Raw genomic sequence first — 20,156 nt, forward strand, 5'->3', positions numbered from 1 at the left:
GAAGCACCATCAATGCTGCCTACGGAAGATGCTTGCATTCATCTTCCCACTGTATTGAATCATCTCACAAGCAAACACTATGAGCATTGAGGTAATGATCATCCAACATCAACTTTGCTGAGCCAGCTATGTCATCTGGATGTCTGACCCCAGACTTCTGAAGCAAGTTTTTTCTCTAAGCTCAGTCAAGGCGTACACTCAAGAGGAAGATAGAGAGAGTGCTTCAAAGACGTCCTCAAGGCCATCTTGGAAAAAATGCAGAATTGATATCAGCTTGTGGGTGGCTATTGTCCAGGACCATCCCAAATGGAGGAAGAGTCTGTTGCAAGGATCTCGGTACTTTGAAACCTCACAATGACAACAGGAGATGGCAAAGTGGGAACAGCAGCATGTCACGGACCAAATCAGGAATCCATAGCCATCCATCTCACATAGAAACATGTGCCCAAGTTGCAATAGAACCTATTGATTCTGGACTGGCCTTATCAGCCATCTTCGGACCCACTGATTTAAAATAAATAAATAAATAAATAAATAAATAAAAAGTAATGGAAGGCAGACATCTTCGACTGCAAGGGATTGCTGCTGATGATGCATGGTAGGAAGTGTGATCTTTGTTTTTTTGAGGGGATCAGATCCCTAGTTGCACCCTTTCTACTTACCAGTGTGGGGGTGGGGAAGGCAGGATCATGATCCCAGGTTCCCCCTTCACTGGCGAGTTGTAAGCTGGATGTCTACAGCTTGGCATGACCCAGCATAGTCTGAAGGCCAGAGTCCTTAACTATAGCAAAAATGTAAATGGACCCTAAGTGGATCTCTTAATAGTTTGCCTGTTTCATAGTCTGCATCTATTTGAAGACTGCAGAAGAGGAAAGAAATATTTGGATGAAACTAAGAGTAATCGCTACAATTACTAAAGGGAATATGTCAGATCTTTTTTCATCTCTCTCCTTTGTTGTTTTTTAAAAAAAAAAAAGGATTTTAAAAGTAAATCTGTTGCACTTCAAAATAGCGTCCCGTGGTAAGAAATGAAAATACAGTATTTGAAGGTGTTTAAATCAGACCTGTGCATGTGACAGCATAGGATATGTAGAAAAACCCTGCATTGGCTACTGATTTGATTTTATTATGGTTTGGTCTATGAATATAAGAATTCATTAGTTTTACATTGCAATGCTGTAACCTTCTAGGGTGGGGGTGGGCAAAAGGCAAATATGGTTGGTGGCTGGACCATGTTCCAGCAGCCCCTGCCCATGTCATTGCAGTCAGTATCCATGGAGACCCCAGAAACGGCAGCACCGTGACAGTGCAGGGCCATGGACACCAGCCCCAGCAGCACTGACCAGCAGGACGCACAGCTGGGCAGGGAACTACTCTGCAACTGGGGCTTGGGATCTTGCAGTGGTGATAGCATGGTCCAGAGCTGTGGAAGAGCCACGATCTGTTGCCTGCATGCCCCTGCCTGAGGCATGTGGGCAGTGGATCAGGACTGTGCCCCAGCTCCAAACCATGCTGTTACCACTGCAAGATCCTAGCCCTGGAGCAACTCCCCACCCAGTTGCACACACCCTGCCAGCGTTGCTGGGGTTGGTCTCCATAGAAACCCTGGCCCTGTGTTGTCATGGAGCCACTGTTTGTAGGGTCTCCTTGGAAATGCAAGTAGGGGCTGCTGGGAAATGAAGTCTGCCGCAGGCCTGATCCAGACCATGGGCTAGACTTTGCCTGTCCTTGTTCTAGGGAAAACATTGTCTTTTAGGCCAGCGTGCATAAAATTCTGGAATGTTTTTAGGCAATATTAAAAATAAGGATTTACATATGGAGTTAAATGTGTAATATCATTTATATGTCACTAAGTGAACTTTTACATGTGCTCTGACATGTTCTGATTAGTTTGCTGGAGCGTTCTAATCAGAATATTCCAGCGTACTGCAGCATCTTCTGTATTTAGTGTCCCACGTTTCAAAATGGCAGCAGGGGTGCTTTAACTGAAGCTTGTTGAATAGAATGCTTGCCAAACAAGTTTTAGTTAAAGCACCCCCACTGCCATTTTGAAACACAGGATGCTGAATACACGAGATACTGCAGACATTTTAATTAAAGTGGCTAGGTGTCCTGTATGTCACATTTCTAACATCATGTTTACATAAAGAGTACTTCAGAAATGCCCCAAAATCTCTTGAGTTATTAAAAGCTAAATATTTTATCCAAGTAGCTTTTTGCATTTATTTTATTTTATTTTTTAAAACTATGAATAGAGAGAGGAAGTTAGCCTGAAGTAAGGCAGAACAGGGTGGTACCTTATAGATTAATTTGTTCAGAGAGGCATAAGCTTTCGTAGGCTATAGCTTATTTTGTCAGACACTATGAATAAAATTTCATTCATAACATCTGATGAAGCGGTCTATAGCCTATGAAAGTTCATGCCTCTCTGAACAAGCTGGTGTATAAAGTGCCACCCTGCCCTATCTGCTTTTTTTTTCCTTTTAACTGTTCCTGTTAAGTTCTGCACATTATTTAGCAGCTGTGTCCTATTCCATATAGTAGTGGGTTATGTGTTATGCATCAGAAAACATGATAAAACATACATTTTCCTATTTGATTAGTACATTTACCACATTTCTAATTTATACCTTAATATATCTTGTAGTTACAAAAATATCTACTGTGAATTGGAGCAGAACATCAAAGCAGCAGATGCTGTTGAAGACCTTAGGTGGTTCAGAGCTAATCAAGGTCCTGGGATGTCTATGAATTGGCCTCAGTTTGAGGTAAAAACATAATAGTTTGTTTTAAAAGCTGTTTTTTGTTGTATTCTGTTCTCTCATTTGTTGACCTTAGGAAACTGGTTTTGTAAAGTTTTAAAAAGTCTTTGTCTCCCTTTTAGATTTTTTGCAGTAGTATAAGTGAGGGGGGTGCAGAGGGGTAATGAAGATCAGGGCACTTCTAGTCCCAGATGTTGCCTTTTTGGGGAGGGGGCACAAAAATAGCTACCACTATAGTGGCAGCTGGGCATGCCACTACTATTGGCACCGTAGCAGTTAACACTACCCTGTGCATTGCCACTGTCCAGGACACAGAGTTACCCTGCTATTTCTCTGACTTGATCACTGTATCAACTTTGTAAACAACTTTCCGCAGACTTAAAATGAGTCAGTTTTTATAGGTGATGTTGTAAACCAGAATTTACCTGGTATATCTGTTCTCACCCCTGTTTAAACATGTTGTGTATGTTAACTTTTTAATTAGGACTCCCTTTCAGCCAGCATTCAGGTAAGTACTTCGCCGCTGAAACAAAAATGCTGTATTTACTCAAATCTAAGATGACTCTGAATTTAAGACAACCTCCACAATAATTAGATACTATACATGGAAAATTAAAACAAATTGATACAATTTTCCATGTATAGAATCCAATTATTGGAGGGTTGATTTCCGCCCCCCTCCCCCAGCCCCCCCGCAGGGGAGCAGGTATTGTGGGGGAGGTCAAACAGTTTGCCTCCAGTTTCTGTCAGCCCCCTGCTTGTTCCCTCCTTCCCCCTCCCCTTCTGCTTCCCCTCCTGGTCCTCCCCCACAGCCTCTTTTCCTGTTTCCTCCCTCCCTCCCTTACCTTTGTCCAAGACCAGCAGATTCCATCCATACTGCAACCTGGGGCACTGAGCAGTCCCAGCCAAGCTGTGTGGGCTGCATGCCAGTGCTACAGGGCTGGGCTTGGACTGTGCTCTCAGTGTCCCAGGTTGCAGGGTGGATGGAGCCTGCCAGCGTGTAGCAGGTGTAAGGACGGGGAGGAAGAGGAGCAGATAAGGGAACAGAGGCTGCATGGTGGTGTTGGGGGAGGGAGAGGCTGTAGCAAGGGAGATTAGAGTACAGAGGCAGCAGGGGTAGGGGCTGGAACCTGAGCCTCAGCAGCTGTTTGTGCACCCCCCCCCCCCCCAATCTAAGACAAGGATCTTCCTCCCCTGCATGTTAAATGGGGGGAAGCCTCATCTTATAATCAAGTAAATATGGTAGGTCTAGTAACTAGAATGCTGTTAAATCAGTAATCAGAATATTTCTAAATGAGTTTTCTGGAAGACTTGTTTGTACTTTCATATTTAAAAATTCATGTAAAAGTTAAGAGAATCAAAAACCCAACGTCATACTTGCATATAAAGAAGTTGTCTGTGTCCCATGAAGTAATTTTTAACAATGAGGAATTATACAAGTTCCCATGCAATTTAAACAGTCTTTCAGTTAGATATTTCATAGACATTGGGCTGGAAGGGACCCCGGAGGATCATCAAGTCCAGCCCTCTGCCCCAGGGGCAGGAAGTCAGCAAGGATCATATGATTCCAGCAAGATAAGCATCCAAATGCGTCTTGAAGGCATTCACAGTGGGTGCTTGAACCACGTCCAATGGCAGTCTATTCCAAACCTTGGGGGCTCGGACAGTGAAGAAGTTCTTTCTTATGTCCAGCCTGAATCGGTTGTGGCAGAGTTTGTGATCGTTCGATCTTGTAATCCCTTGGGGCGTGCTGGTGAACTGAAGGCTCATGTTCATCTTGTGGTCAACCATGACCCCCAAGTCCTTTTCGTCTGTAGAGCTAACCAGCATAGCACTACCAAGCCTATAAGCATGCTGCAGGTTTTTCCTCCCAAGGTGGAGAACCTTGCATTTTTTGGTGTTGAACACCGTCGGGTTCTTCTCTGCCCATTTCACGAGCCTGTAAAGATCCGCCTGGATCACCCTCCTTTCAGGTGTGGATGCTTTCCCCCAGTTTGGTGTCATTGGCAAACTTGACTGGTCCGCTTCTGACACCAACATTATTGATGAAGATGTTAAATAGTATAGGCTTTGAGGGACCCCACTGGTCACAGTGCACCAAGACAATTGGCTCCTGTCGACCACCACCCTCTGGGTCCTACCGTGGAACCAATTCCCCAGCCAGTGGATTGTGGTGAGGTCGAGGCTGCAGTTAGCCAGTTCAGCCAAGAGGTGATCGTGGGATACCAAATCAAAGGCTTTTTTAAAGTCAAGATATACAACGTTGATCTCTTCCCCCTTGTCCAGGTGATGAGTCACCTGGTCATAAAAGGAAATAAGATTGTTCAAGCAAGACCTACCTGCAACAAACCCATGCTGGGCATCTCTCAGGATATTGCCTTCAGCTAGTCTGTTAAGGATGGCCTCCTTGATAATCTTTTCCAAGACCTTCCCCAGGATAGAGGTCAAGCTGATGGGCCTGTAGTTTGCCGGATCTACTTTCCTCCCTTTCTTGAAGACAGGCATGACATTGGTCCTCTTTCAATCATCAGGCACTTCACCAGAGCGCCAAGAGCTCTCAAAGATCCGTACCAGGGGCTGAGCTATGATGCTTGCCAGCTTCCTGAGTACCCTTGGCTGACTTGAAGGTATCCAGCTTGTCAAGGTATTCCTTCATGAGGTCAGCTTCGATGGAGGGCAAGGAATCTCCCTCACCTGGGCCTCCTTAACCCATAGTGGGCAGGGCTGTCCCAGGGGACCGGTGGAAAAACTGATGCAAAGTACCCATTTAGCAAGTTTGCTTTTTCCTGGGCGTCAGTTGCCCCATCTGGTTTAGCAGGGGTCCAATGTTGCCCTTGCTTTTCCTCCAGCTCCCCACATATCTAAAAAAGGACACTTTATTTTCCTTGATTATTTGTAGCTAGCTGGAGTTCCCTCACAGTCTTGGCTTTCCTGATTTGCTCTCTGCAGGTCCAGATCAGAGCAGAGTATTCCTCCTTGGTGGCGGTTCCAGTCCTCCGTCCTTTGTAGGTCTTCCTTTTAAGACGCAGGAGGTCCGCCAGTTCCCTGGAGAGCCAAGGGGGCTGCTGTGCCCTTTTGCTGCCTTTCCTCCAAGACTGTATGGACTTTGCTTGCACATCCAGGATTGCTCCCTTGAGGAGCAACCACTCGTCCTGAACTCCCCTCTCCATTGGGTTGTAGCCTTTTTAGGGGCTCTCTGACAAGCCTCCTTAGCTTGTCAAAGTCAGCTTTCCTGAAGTCAAGGACTTCTTTATTACTGACTGACTTGCCAGCTTTATGGCAGATGGTGAAGGTGATCCGCTCATGGTCACTGTCACCCAGCTTCCCTTCAATCGTCAGGTTGCTGATTAGGTCATCCCCAGTTGCCAGTACGAGGTCAAGCAGCACTTTACCTCTTGTTGGCCCATAGACTTCCTGTGTCAGAGGTCATCCAAACACGAGAGAGCTTTGCGACTGCTCGGATTTGGCCAAGCAGTCATCCCACAAGATGTCTGGGTAGTTTAAGTCTCCCATGACAACTGTACACTGGGAACGTGTGGCCTCAGCCAATTCCCTGGTGAACTCGTGATCAAGGTCTTGACTCTGGGTAGGAGGCCTGTAGTAGACCCCCACCATAGTATCCCCTGTGCTGTGTTCCCCATGGATTTTAACCCAGAGGGTCTCAAATCATCCACCATGGGTGCCAGTGTCAGCTTGCAGGGACACGTAGCTTTCCTTGACATAGAGAGCTATGCCCCCGCCCCTTTTGTCCACTCAATCCCTCCTGTACAGGTTATAGCTGTCTATACCTGTGGTCCAGTCATGGGTGGAGTCCCACCAGGTCTCCGTTATCCCGTGACATCATAGTTATTTGCATTTAGCAGAACATGTTCCTCCTGTTTATTCCCCAGGCTCCTGGCATTTGTGTATAGACACACAAGTGTCCCGTTGGGGGCCCTTGCCCTGCCTACGTTTTGTTCCAGGGCTGGGGCTGGGGTGGGATCCCTTATGTGCCTTGACCTGCTGGCTTTGCAAGGGCCACTTAGTGGGCCAGCAGTGGCAGTAATCCCCCCATCCCCCAGCAGGCTTAGTTTAAAGCCTGGTGGAGCAGGTCAGCCAGTCTGGCTGAGAAGAGCCTCCTCCCCAACAGAGAGAGGTGGAGGCCGTCCCTTCCAAACAGCTCGCTGCCTCTCTCTCCATCGAGTGGGCTGTGGTCATGGAAGCCAAAACCTTCCTGATGACACCAGTGCCGCAGTCTTTGGTTGACTACCTGGATCCTCCCTTCCCTTCTCAGCCCATAGCCCGAGACTGAGAGGATCGAAGAAAACACTACCTGTGCCCCAGACCCTTTAGCCCCGCACCCAAATCCCTGTAGTGCCTCATGACCTGGCTAGGAGCACTCCAAGCCATGTCATTGGTGCCTACATGGATGAGGAGCATGGGATAGTGATCAGTGGGCTGGAGGAGCTTAGGGATCTTCTCCGCAATGTCTTGGATGCTGGCTCCTGGGAAGCAGCAAACTTCACAAGCTAAGGGGTTGGGGTGCCCGCTTAGTCCCCCTCAGGATGGAGTCTCCCGCAACAGACATTTTGCGTTTAGTCTTGGGGAGAGCGGGGGCGGTAGCTACAGTGTCATCTGTGTTGCCTGCGGGAGCTAGCAACTCAGCAGGCTCTGCTGGGGCTGCAAGAGGTTTGTACCTGTTGCGAAGCTCCAGTGGGGCAGGGGCCTTGGTGCAGCAGGCCCTGGGGCCCTTGACCACCTTGGTCCAACCCCGTGGCTGGACAGAAGGGAAGGTCCCTGGGTCCTCCCTTGTCCTGGAGGGAGACCGTGGTCTACCCTCTGCCTTCCTGGGGAGAAGGGCCTGGCAGTACGAGTCTATCTCCTGCTCACAGTCCCTGATGGCGCGCAATCTCTGGACTGCGGCCTGGAGCTCCTCCGGCTGGCACGCCAGAAACTGCAGTAGGGAGCAGACCCCACAAGGGGAGGTGGCCATGCTCCTGGGCCCCAGAGCCTGAAAAAGTGACAGGCAGCACCCCCAGCCGAGAGCCAGGGGCTCGGTCTGCGTGGAGCCCGGAACCATGGGCTTCGTCTCGGTGGTGGTCTCTGAGGTGCCAGAGGGGAGACTTGCAGACCCCGAGGGTTGATGACTTATTCAAGTAGAATAAGAAAGGAACCTGAGCTTGTCTGTCTGACCAGCATCTTTATGATGGCTATTAATATAACTTTTTCTCTAATAAAAGTTAAAGCTGTTAATTATCTAATAAAAGTTAAAGCATAGTTAATGGAAGGAGAGAGTTTAAAGATGTTTCAACAGTTACAGTCACCAAATTGGTGGAATGGAAATAGTACTATTCAAGTGATGTTATTGCCATGATTGTTCAGGAAACATGCAAGAGGCAAGAGTTCTTGTGGGTGATACCTTTTATTAGATCAACTTCATGCCTGGGATGGGCACAGACCAGCTTTTGTTATCACAGTACCCTTCCTCAGGTTTCACTTGAGTCCTGAGGAACGGTATCATGATACCTGAAAGCTTGTCTGTGTCCATCCCAGGTATGCACTTAGGGTAATAGAAGATGGCTCCCTCAAGAATTCCTGCCTCTGGAATGGAAATGTCATTTATCGTTAAGGGGAAATTTGAAATATGTTGCTTAAACACATTTTTAGCAGCATTTTTAATTGAGATTTTCAGGGCTGGAAAAGCTCAAATATAAGCTCAGTGACACACTATTTTTGTCAGTGCGAAGTCTTGAACTACAGTTGCTTTTTGTGTGTGGGCTGTTGGGCTTCAACTAATTGTATCTCTCAATATTAAGTTACTTCTGTTTTCTAACTGAATAATTTTTCTTTACATGCTACAAGGATGAAGTAAGTAAATATTTTATGATCAACCACATTCAGAAATATTAAATCGTAAACTGCAAAAGTACTCAGTTGAAAGAACCTGAATATCTGAAATACCAGAAATATCTGAAAGCCAATTGAATTCTGCTTTTTAAGACTGATGTTCCTAACTGAGTAAGCTTACAATACCAGCTTATCAAGTTTTTAGCATTTTTTATTTTCCCTGTATTCTACTTCACCTTTTACTTTTCTACAACAAGCCCAATCCTGATTTTTGAACAGGGTCATTCAAATTGGGGATAGTAGTTCCTATGGTAATACAAGTTTTTTTTCTGCTTTTGTTTTCTTTGTCCCTTTTTTGTACTGCTATTGTGTTGCCACTCAGTTTCTACTTTACATTAGTATGCAGAGTTTCATAGTTGGTAGGGTCGGAAGGGACCAGAGTAGATCATCAAGCCATGGCAGGAAAAAGTACTGGGATCAAACAACCCCAGCAAGGTGTTCGTCTAGCATCCTCTTAAAGACCCCTAGGGTAGGAGCCAGCATCACTTCACTTGGAAGTTGGTTCCAGATCCTAGCCACCCTGACAGTGAAGTAGTGCCTCCTGATGTCTAGCCTGAATCTACCCTCTGCCAGCTTCTAACCATTATTTCTTGTCACTTCTGGTAGCTCTCAGGGGGGAGGGGGAAGGGACTCTCCCAGTGCCTGCTGGTCCCCCCCAGGCTAGTTTGTAAACGGCCACTAGATCCTCCCTCAGCCTCCTCTTGTGGAGGCTGAACAGGTTCAGGTCCCTTAGCCTTTCCTCACAGGGCCTGCCCTGCTGACCCCTGATCATGCGGGTGGCCCTCCTCTGGACGCTCTCCATGTTGTCCACACCCCTTCTGAAGTGCAGCGCCCAGAACTGGATGCAGTACTCCAACTGCGGCCTGACCAGTGTCGCATAGAGGGGCAGGATCACTTCCTCGGACCTGCTTTAGATGCATCTGTGGATGCATGACAAGGTATAGTTGGCCTTCCTGACCATGTCTCCACACTGTTGGGCCATGTTCATTCTGGCATCAATGATGACTCCAAGATCCCTTTTTGCCTCTGCACTGACAAGAAGGCAGTTCCCCAGCCTGTAGGTATGCTGGTTCTTCCTCCCCAGTTGCAGTACCCTGCACTTGTCAGTGTTGAAACCCATCCTGTTCTCATCTGTCCACCCCTGCAACCTGTCCAGGTCTGATTGCAGCCTATTCCTCCCTTCTAGCATGCCCACTTCTCCCCACATCTTAGTGTCATCTGTGAATTTGAACAGGGTGCTTTTTATCCCCTCATCCAAGTCACTGATGAAGATGTTGAACAGGGCGGGCCCGAGGACCAAGCCCTGCGGAACCCCACTGCCCACATCCCTCCAGGTCAAATATGACCCGTCCATCACCACTCTCTGGGTGTGGCCCTCCAGCCAATTAGTGTCCCATTTAACTGTGTAGGTACTGATGCCACAGTCTCCTAGTTTTTTGATGAGAATGGGGTGAGAGATAGTGTTGAAGGCCTTCCTAAAGTCCAGGAAGACCATGTTCACCGCAACACCTGCATCCAAGGATTTTGTGACCTGGTCATAGAAGGCCACCAGGTTGGTCTGACAGCATCTGCCTCTAATGGACCCATGTTGGTTGCCCCTAAGCATAATCTCCCCTGCTGGCTCCTGGCGGACATGCGCCAGGATAATTCTCTTAAAAAGCTTACCCAGGACTGAAGTAAGACTAACAGGCCTATAGTTTCCTGAGTCCTCCTTCCTCACATTTTTGAAAATGGGAACCACATTGGCCCTTTTCCAGTCCTCTGGCACATCATCAGAGCACTGTGAATGCTCATAAAGCCATGCCAGGGATCCCATAATGATCTCCACTAATTTCCTCAGCACTCTGGGGTGGAGATCATCAGGACCTGTTGATTTAAATACGTCCAGTTCCTCCAGAAGTTCCCTGACTAGGTCCTCTGTGACCCTAGGTGTGGGTACACCTCCCCTGGGGCCTACGGGGGTCCCAGTGTGGGGGGATGACCCAGTCCCTGCTCAGAAAAATGGAGGCAAAGAAATTGTTAAATAGGTTAGCTTTGCTGTCTAGTGCGACAACCAGATTTCCTAGCTTGTCCTACAGAGGCCCCACGTTATCTGGTACCTTCTTTTTACCCCCTATGTATTTAAAAAAAGGACTTCTTGTCCTTGATCCGGGCAGCTGTTCCCAGTTCCATCTCTGCCTTGGCCTTCCTGACTCCCACCCTACAGTCCGGAGCAACAGAGGTATAGTCCTCCCTGGTGATGGCCCCTCCCTTCCATTGGGTGTACGCCTCTTTTTTAGCTAGGAGATGTTCCCGGATGCTTTTGGTGAGCCCTCTTGCCCCCTTTGATCCGTGTTAGGACTACCTCCCTTTGGGCTTGAAGGATCATCTCCTTAAATGCAATTTAGGATTGACTTTGCAACTGTCAGTTGTGTGCAGCCCTGTGCTGTGAGACCTGCTTATCTACTCATTAGTTTCAAATTTATAAGTTCAAAACTTCCAATATCATGATGCTTTATATATAACTCCATGTTTTTTATAACAACTCTAACCATGCTTATATTTTCTTGGATAGAAAATAATGGATTTTAGCAACAGTGACTAAGCTGTGTATTTTTAAAAACCCACAGTGCTGGACCTTAGGATTCAAGTTATATGAAAAGTTGAAGTCATCATGTTGTTTACTGCCAGTATAAAATTGCCAAAGGCCATGCAATAGCTCTCTTCTAAAATTGTGTATTGTGTAACAAGTGGATTATTTTGCAGATTATTGTAGGAGAATCTGTTGAATGTGTATTGCTTGAATATTTTTTTAAGAATAGAGTAAGGCTTGGCCTTAAAGGCTATCATAATTTTAAATAGTTTATTTTTAAAGATGAATATATATAATATACATTTGTATCACTGAAAAGTAACTCCTCAGCCTAACTTTTAGACAACTACACAGACCGATTCCAGTGTATTCTTCCTCCAGTTCAGAGAAACCTGGTAGCTACATTAGGCTCTCCCATGTGCTAGTAGTATTAGGTGGGGAAGAATGGGTGACTTGGAACAGGGATGTAGAGATCTCTCGGAATGCCTAGCAAGGCACGTAAGAGAACAGACCTAAAGGTAACATGAAGCATTTAAATCTTTTTTAACTTATTAGCTCATTGGTCTTATTGTGTGTTCTAAAATTCAGTTTTAATATTTGTAGTATTGACTAGCTTAAATTCGTACTTTGTTGTCATTTGTAGGAGTATTCTGGAGATCTAAACCGTACTCTTAGTAGAAGGGAAAAGAAGAAACCTGCAGATGGAGTGACTCTAACTGGTATTAGCCAGACAGGAGATCAGGCTTCACAGCCTAACAAACATAGCAGGTAAACAGTTTTTTTTTTCATGTTAGTGTTTAAAACTAGAAGAATAAGAGAGAAATTTTATCTTGGAATTCATTAGAAAAGTACAGATGAGAAATTTCATTAGCCACCCAGGTAAAAAGGGCATGTCTCACTTGTTGCAGAAAGACATAGTGCTTTGCAGTACTTCTGTAGCTAGGGAACAAATACAGAAAATTACTTCCGGAGTTTGGAAAGGAGATGATTCTGAAGCTTACAGAGTATTTTGGTGGGTCTCATCCATCTTATTTTTGGTTACTCAGCACATCTTTGTTTCTCCTTCGTCCTACAATTGAAGAAACCAATCCATCAGAAATTGAACTTCCCCATTCCTGGCATATGTAACTGCCATATATATGTTTGCCCCATCTGTAGTATGGGAACAATGGCCTTTTGTAAAATACTGTAAAATTCTAGCTTGCAAAGAATTTTATACCATTTCTGGATGCAGTTTACTCACTGGCAGAACATTTGGATTTTTCTTTGTGAAAGGAATACAGTACAGCTAGAAAATAGGTGTTACTTTCTCTAGCAAGCAACAGATTAACTAAAACATTGAACTGCAAATATGATAGGAAATACTTAGTGTTGCAGACACAGAGTAGATGAGGGCAGGGGTGGGTTTGGGCTGTCCTGAAGAATTGAAGCAATATCCTTGATTTAGTATTTTTTGACCAGGGAAGGGTAACTGCTATTAGCTCACTCTTAGTGTAACGTTAATTATATTGGCATCTGATTCTTTGAGCTGATAGGGTCACCTTAATGCTTTTTCTCTCCCAAATAGCAATCTTAGTGTCCCGAGTAACACAGTGCAGTCAGTACAATCAAGTTACAATCCCTTTGAAGATGAAGAAGATACTGGGAGTACTGTCAGTGAAAAGGAGGACAATAAAATCAAAAAGTTGGTGAAAGAATGCTTTTTTTTTTTTTAAAACTGTTTTCACACTTGTTCTTTCTCTATCTAGGCTTTCCAATTTTGGGTTTCTGCAAAGATGCTATGTTGTACAATGCATGAAGCCTTTATGAAAAGTTATGTAAACAGAATTGTAACCTAACTTATCTTTTCTGACAGATACTAGATATGTTGTCTTCTCTTACACTGGACATTGGTGGCTGCTAACACAGTTTCTCATTGCCTTTTTGTTCTTACTTAATATCTCTATAAAAAAAAAAGTGAGGTATAACAATCTGCTGTGAAACTACTGCTGGAGCCTTGCTGCTGAGTGTCCTCACTGGAAAAGTCCCCTTTCAAGACTGTTTTCTTCCAACTTAAATGTTGTCAGTTACTTGTTGTATTATGACAGTTTGTCTAGGAGTGCATGGAATTGCATGTGTAGACTCAACAGTTACCATTTCTTTAACTGTGAGTTACTGGTTCTAAAAGTGTTGCTTTAAAGTGTTTCACAACTGATGGCTTGCAATGTCCGGAGGGAGTTAAGAAAAGCAAGGGAGCAGGGTGCTTGAAGTATTGAAAACTATTAATCTGCGGCAAAGAGAATCTCTCTCCCTACTACCTGTGCATTTTTTTCCTTTAGAGTATTTTGTCAGCCTCTCAAGGCATATACAGATTACATAGGTTTGTTATTGCTGATGCACTTTTCACAAACGTAAGTGATTTTAAAAAAAACAAAGTAACCCCCATTATTTTAATTATAGGGGATTGCCAGCTTCAAATATTGAGAAACATTGCTTCAGAAATACAGAATACTAAAATATTGGCACTAATGGGTACACTTAAGTAGTTAAAACTGATATTATATTATGTAATCAGGGTTAATGTCTTGAGAGCAAATTAAAACCATTTAAAATGGATTTTTCAGTGTTAGCAGCTATGAGAAAAATCAAAGCTACCCTACAGAGTGGTCAGATGAAGAGCCCAACAATCCATTTTCTTCCTCTGATGCCAATGGAGAAACTAATCCATTTGATGAAGATACCTCCCTGGCAGTGGAGGTGAGAGTACGTGCACTCTATGACTATGAGGGTCAAGAGCAAGATGAACTCAGCTTTAAGGCTGGTAAGTTTGCTTTTTTTCTTTTCACTGCTTTTGCTTTTTTAAATGATTGTTAAAAGAATAAATGAGGAAGGAAGTACCTGACAAATGTCTTTCCCACCTCTTCATTGTAGTGAGAACTATTATTTTTACCAAAACCACTTACTAAATGTTATTTTATATTACAGAGAAGGTTGTATCTTGCAATAGATCCTTCAGCCCCAATACATGGCTTTGTTCTGGGAGTGTTGGTAGTCCCTCTCTTCATCCGTTGCAGTTACATAGAGCAACCCCCGCTAGCCTCTGTCTTACCTGTAGTAGGGGGAAAGTATGATATTAAATAGTGCCTACCCATTCACTGGTGATTTAGTAAGAGGCACCAATGGGGCTTTCACCTCCCTGGGATTGTCAGCGCTGAGAATTCAGAAATCGCAACTTTAAAAACTAGTATCAGGAGTTGAGTTTTTGCCCTTTGCTCTCGCTGAACGTGTTCAGAGGCTGAAAACTTTAGATATTCAAGCCAGTGAGAGGAATCAGCTCTCTCTCTTGACTGTATGCCACCTTGACGATTGTCTTGTGTCATCCTTTGCAGACTTTTTTGTAGTTGTCTCTCTTGTCTGAGGCAATGTCTGCTTCTTTTTGAGCCATGAGCATGGGCTTTATGCACATCCCAGCAGTACCCCAGAAGCGGGGAGAATATAGCTGAGCTGGCAAGTAACTGCTTGCCAGAAGGCTAGCAGTCAGAGGCCTCATGGTACTCTATTTCCATCCTAATAAGTATGCCTGGGAAATTGTTCATTCACTCTAGCAGCGCATACTGCCAGCTTGGGGATTCAGCAAGAAATGCTGCTGACTGACTGTTTCCTGCAAGCATCCTAGCCTGGCAGGTGACTGCTCATTTGTTCAGCCCAACTGTATGAAACTTTAAGTTCTACAGAAGCTGGTCAGCCTGTGAACAGCAGCATCTGATGGTGGTGACTTGAAATTGCATCTGAGCCAGGAGCTCAGCTTATAGAAACCAGCCTCTGGTGCTGATCCTAGAATTTCACTTCTACAGTTAGCTCAGTCATAATTCCTGTGCTGACAGCTGCTGTTCACAGGATTGCACAAGCACCTTCTAAAAAGGATACAAAATTTTAGCATGAAAAGGGGCAATATCCCCTTTTTAAATCTCCCATGTCCTTTGTGTTGTTTTCCCTTCCCTCTGCTTGTGACCTCTTTTTCTTTCCTAAATGGCTCACTTGGAGTCTTATGGTATGCATAATAGGATAAATTTAAAAGTTTGGGGAGTTCATGAGGCATTTTTTTAGCTTAAGTACCATATTTTCATTCATATAGCCCACACCCATGTGTAACCCGCAGAAAATTGCATTTTTGTAAAATACTCTGTATATTCCCTGCACCCATGTATTCGCTGCACCCTGAGACATGGCCACAAATGCGGGCTGTGCTGGGCTTGTGGGTTCTGCAGGGGAGGGGAGGGATGAAGAGCTGTGGGCTCCAGCTCCAGTGGCTCTGCCCAGCAGAATGTGGGTGGAGGTGGGGAGCGGGGCTCACAGCTCCTCATCCCTCCCCTCCCCTCCCCTGCAGAGCCCCACTCCCCGCCGCCACCAGCCACACTCTGTTGGGCATGGCTGCTGGAGCTGGAGCCTGCAGCCGGGGATGGGCAGGGACAGGCTATGATGTTCTAGAGACTCTGCATAGCCCTCACCCTTGTATAGCCTGCACCTGCCCGTCAAGTTTGTAAAAATGTGTATAGCCCTCAGGCTAGATGTGGGAAAATACAGTAATCAAAAGGAACAATACTCAACTGTGCTAAACAAAAGTACATGAGCTGGATGCCCCTGTATTCTAATAAGGATATCAGGGTATCCTTAAACTAAATCTGAGCATATCTGTAGGTGGGCTGATGTCAAAAACCCAGTTATGATTTGCCTTTCTGATGTAATTAAATTCTGAGTTTTTTAGAATAATAATTATAGCTATTGAATAAAGGAGTGGTGTGCTGGCTTGCTTGAAATCCTGCCCTGATAGGAGAAAAGCAGTAATAAGATAAGCAGTTCTCCCCTTCATTCCCCATGGGAATCAACAGGAGCCAAAGGTTATTCTCATTGCAACACTTTCCCAGCAGGAGATGGAGATGTGCTAATCGATTTGAAATAAGCATGCCTTGTGCCTGTCAAGTGACAGGTGCTATATTCCAAGGGATAGTGGAACCTTTCTAGTATAATGAAGCAATGTTTATATACTGGGATGTTGTGGCTAACCAGGGGTTTGGGCATTCCGGATTCTATTACTGACTGTGTGACTGTTTAAATTATTTAATTTTCATTTCACCACTACACAATAATATTAAAAATGTAGGAAAGTATTTTTCACAAGAGGCATAGCATAGGCTTAACTTGTTGGTGGACAGTTGAATACCTTTGAATAAGAGGAGCCACAGTAAGAACTTAGTTTGCACATGATGTTTTATTATACAAGTTATGTAAGTTAATAGTTGTATGCAAACTGATACTTAGTTTTGAATCTGCTCACAAGGTGTAAGGTATAAAATGGATGCAGTCAAATACATAGGTTTTGTGCAGCACTATTAGAAGGATTAGGCATTTGTTGAGCATTTGAAAAAGAGAAGCCTCTTAAGGGGAAAAAACAGCTTTCTTGAGACATGCAGGAGCCAAATGGGGCAGTTGCCACCCAGCGTTGGATATAGCTAGATTCCAAAGAGCCTGTCATCAAGGGATTAATCTGTCTGAGGGCTTAGTTTGCGAAATGCACACAGATATTATCAGAGAGGATTTCCTTGTGTATGCAAAGTATGTCTTGTATTTATAAAGTTTGTGTGGCTTATGTTAAAAACCAGCCAGAGGGTGTGAAGTATTCCTGCGCGTTCTGCATGAAATACATTTTCTTACTATTAACTGAAGCCGAGAGGATTATAGAGAACTATTTTACTTGATCTCTTTCCTGGCAGACAGAAGCATTGAGGTAGAGATATTGGATATTAGATTAACTTTTCCCAGAAATAGAATACCTTCAGGTATTCTAAAATGGTGGAATTGCTTGGTTCCTAATTGATACATATTTTATAAGAAGCTTTGGGGTTTTTTTGTTTTTTTTCTGGGGGGGAAGGGGGGTGGACTGGATGACAATGATTTAGGGGGGACTGTATAAATGTAGAGTCATATAAAATAAAGTTTAAAGATGAGTGATATGTGGTATGCTAGGAATTTAATTGCTCCTGAATTTCAAGTTTTAATACTGGTGTAGAAGATACTCTGGCGTTGGCAGCCATCATCAGTGCTCTTGATTTTAGACATGTTTAGAAAAAAAGTTGCTCAATACATTGGTGGGAAAGCTGCTGAGTATCCTCTACGGTTTGCAGGAGCCGCAACAGAGAATTTTTTGCAGAAAGTCTGTATTTCAGACAAAGGGCTAGTATTTCAGTAATTATGTCTTACGCCTCCTTCCTGAGTACTTTGTATGCCTGTAAACTAGGGAGCTGGAATTTCTTAGTTGATGAAATATAAAACCTTAAAGATGAAAAATCTGAGCTGGTTTAACATGAAGTCCTTTAGATTTTTACTTGGAATATGTAGCTGCCAGGTGTGTGTTTTCTGCTAGGTAACCTCAGTGAGTTAGTTTGTTTAGAAGGATTAAGAAAATCCTGTTTCTGCAAGAATACTGTATGTATTTGCAGTAGTTCAAAAGGTTTTTTTGTTTGTAAATCATTGCTATGCTGTCTGAACAGTATCATCATGCATCAAGTAAGCACAAACACAGATAATACTACCTGGAAAACAACTCCAAGTCAAAGTTGGAAGGCAAAAAATATATTATTTAGCAGCTATGGCCTAGAACAGGGGTCGGCAACCCCTAGCACGTGCCAAGTGTGGCATGCGAGGCCATTTTGCTTGGCATGCCGCAGCCAGGCCTGGCTCTGCCAGCCCCTAGCTGCTGCCAGGACTGGAGCCCAAGCTGCTCCCAGCAGGGCTTGCAGCGTCCCAGCTGCCTGCTGGCAGTAGCCTGGGATCCCCTCTGGCAGCAGCTCCCCAGAGCCGGGGCCAGCTGCAGCTGGGAGGCTCCAAACAGCTGTGCCAGACTCCAGCATCAGCTCCGCACCAGTGTGTGGACCCACATGTCGGAGCGGGCGGGGCCCGAGGCAGCGCAGCCCTGGTCTCTCCCCAGCTCCTGGCATGGAGGTGATGAGCCTGGCGCAGCTGTCTCCCACCTGCAGCTTCTTTGCCCCCATCTTCCTCCCACCCCTGCAGCTTCTGCCCCCTACCTTGCCTTCCTTTTTCCCTCCATTACCTTTGCTCAGTGCTAGCAGGCTACCTCCATACTGCAGCCTGGGATACTGAGCACAGACACACACCAGCCCCACGACAGCAGCATACAGCCTACACAGCTTCTACAGGAGCTGGGCTGGGTTGGGGCTATACTCGGTTCCCTAGGCTAGAACGGGGACAGAGCCTGCCAGCATGGAGCAGAGGCTGGGGAGGCAGGCAGGGGACCAGGGACCAAGCTGCTTGACTTCCCATACCACCTGCCTCCCCACTTCCAGCCCCCCTGCAGTGGTGGGAAGGATGAATTAAAGACAGCCCTCCAATATTTAGATACAATACATAGAACATTATCAAAAAGAGTCTAATTATTGGGGGGATCATCTTAAATTCAGGGTCACCTTAGATTCAAGTAAATGCTATAGTATAGATTTGTTTTCCCTATATGCTTTTGTAATTTATAAAATATTGTGTTCATATATAATGGGGTATTAGATGCTGCACTTGTTCATATACTACCTGTCCCTAAATAAGGCATGTTTTGGGAAGGCATAATAAAGAGAGGTCTGTTCTTTTTAACCACACATTTAGGAATCAGTTTTGTAGTTTAGACATGCAGCCCAATTTTCAATTGCTAGCTTTTCAGGGAAAGCTGACTGTAATATGTGAATAAAGAAGGTGTTTGCCCACCAAAATATAACTTATTTTACTTGAACTTGAAGATTCTGTTCATAGATATAAATCTTAAAAGTGTGAAGTGAAAGCTTCTGTTGCCCTTTTTGGCCTGATGAAAGTGGTTATACTAGTCAGACCTGCCTTGTCTGTTTGCATTCTGATGAGATGAAAGTCATCCTCTCATTGGAAAGAGTGACACTAATCTTGATGTAGTCCTTCAAATTATATTTGCATTTTGGTAAAGTGAAATGTTAATTTTTCAAAATATCAGTGTGATGCTATTTTAATCCTAGGCACCTCCCTCCCAACAAGTATCTTGAGATGTTTATTGGATACTTGATATCTTATGTGCATTTGTAAATGTTAGCTTTTGTTAGTATCAAAGCTATGAGAATACGGGTGCACCAATAGAGGGTTTTTTGGCCAATACCGATGGCCGATTTTTAAGGAGCCTGTAACCTGTCTTTGGCCAGCCCACGTGTTTCTGGGCTAACCGCCTGCCTTCTTGCCCACCACACCTTGATGATATTTAATTAATAGTTGTTAATTAAGTGGGAGGCTGCCCATTTACTGCCCTGATGCCAGGGGATGCTATCTGTGGCTCTGTACCTCCCCTACACAGCAGCCCAAGCCTTGCAGATGGCATCCAGCTGTTACTCTCACTGGCCTCACACTGGGCCCCAGAATCCTCCTATCAGGACCCCTCCAAGATCCCTCCATTCAGGCGGCCTACCCCACCTTCATTCAGGCTATCTAACTCCCTGAAACTATTTTCTCCTCTCAGGTGTGGTCCCCCCCGGGACCTTTGGGCCATACAGGTGCTGGCCTTGTCTCCAAGGCCAGTTGGAAACCCCAAGCCCTCTTAGCTCTGGGCATCCTTCATGGTGGGCCCCTGGCCCTTATCACTGGTCTGTCCTGGCCCCAGCATTGACTAGTCGAGGGTACTCTTTCTATCAGGTCTCTGAGTCTCTATCCCCACTCTATCTCCTGGAGTCTGCCCTCTGGGCCCTACTAGCGGGTAACCCACTCAGTTGTGGGAGCTGGGGTTAAGGTGCCCCAACTCTCCTTTCACCGGGGTAGTAACTGGCCTGGCATTTCCTGGGGGCTCCTGCACCACTAAGAGCCCCACCAGGCCACCCACTCCTGGCAGGGTGCAGTTTTAGGTCATGCCCAGGACCAGGAGCCTCCTGACCATCCCCTAC

The 20,156-nt window shown here is 45.1% G+C and overlaps 1 protein-coding gene across 4 annotated transcripts in view; it reads left to right on the forward strand.

Annotated features, from left to right (window-relative positions):
• PACSIN2 (protein kinase C and casein kinase substrate in neurons 2) overlaps nucleotides 1-20,156 on the forward strand; it is a 97,959-nt gene that overhangs the window by 74,706 nt on the left and 3,097 nt on the right. Inside the window, exons 7-11 of one of the 4 annotated variants that reach the window (XM_019544357.1) lie at nucleotides 2,648-2,768; nucleotides 8,604-8,609; nucleotides 11,864-11,988; nucleotides 12,788-12,904; nucleotides 13,824-14,020. In XM_019544357.1, coding sequence (XP_019399902.1) covers nucleotides 2,648-2,768; nucleotides 8,604-8,609; nucleotides 11,864-11,988; nucleotides 12,788-12,904; nucleotides 13,824-14,020 — 566 coding nt within the window. The remainder of the gene's footprint in view (nucleotides 1-2,647; nucleotides 2,769-8,603; nucleotides 8,610-11,863; nucleotides 11,989-12,787; nucleotides 12,905-13,823; nucleotides 14,021-20,156) is intronic. The other 3 variants (XM_019544359.1, XM_019544358.1, XM_019544360.1) reach the window with 3 other exon arrangements.

This window comes from Crocodylus porosus, unplaced genomic scaffold, assembly GCF_001723895.1.
Source record: "Crocodylus porosus isolate Cpor-Errol unplaced genomic scaffold, CroPor_comp1, whole genome shotgun sequence".
NCBI lineage: Eukaryota > Metazoa > Chordata > Crocodylia > Crocodylidae > Crocodylus > Crocodylus porosus.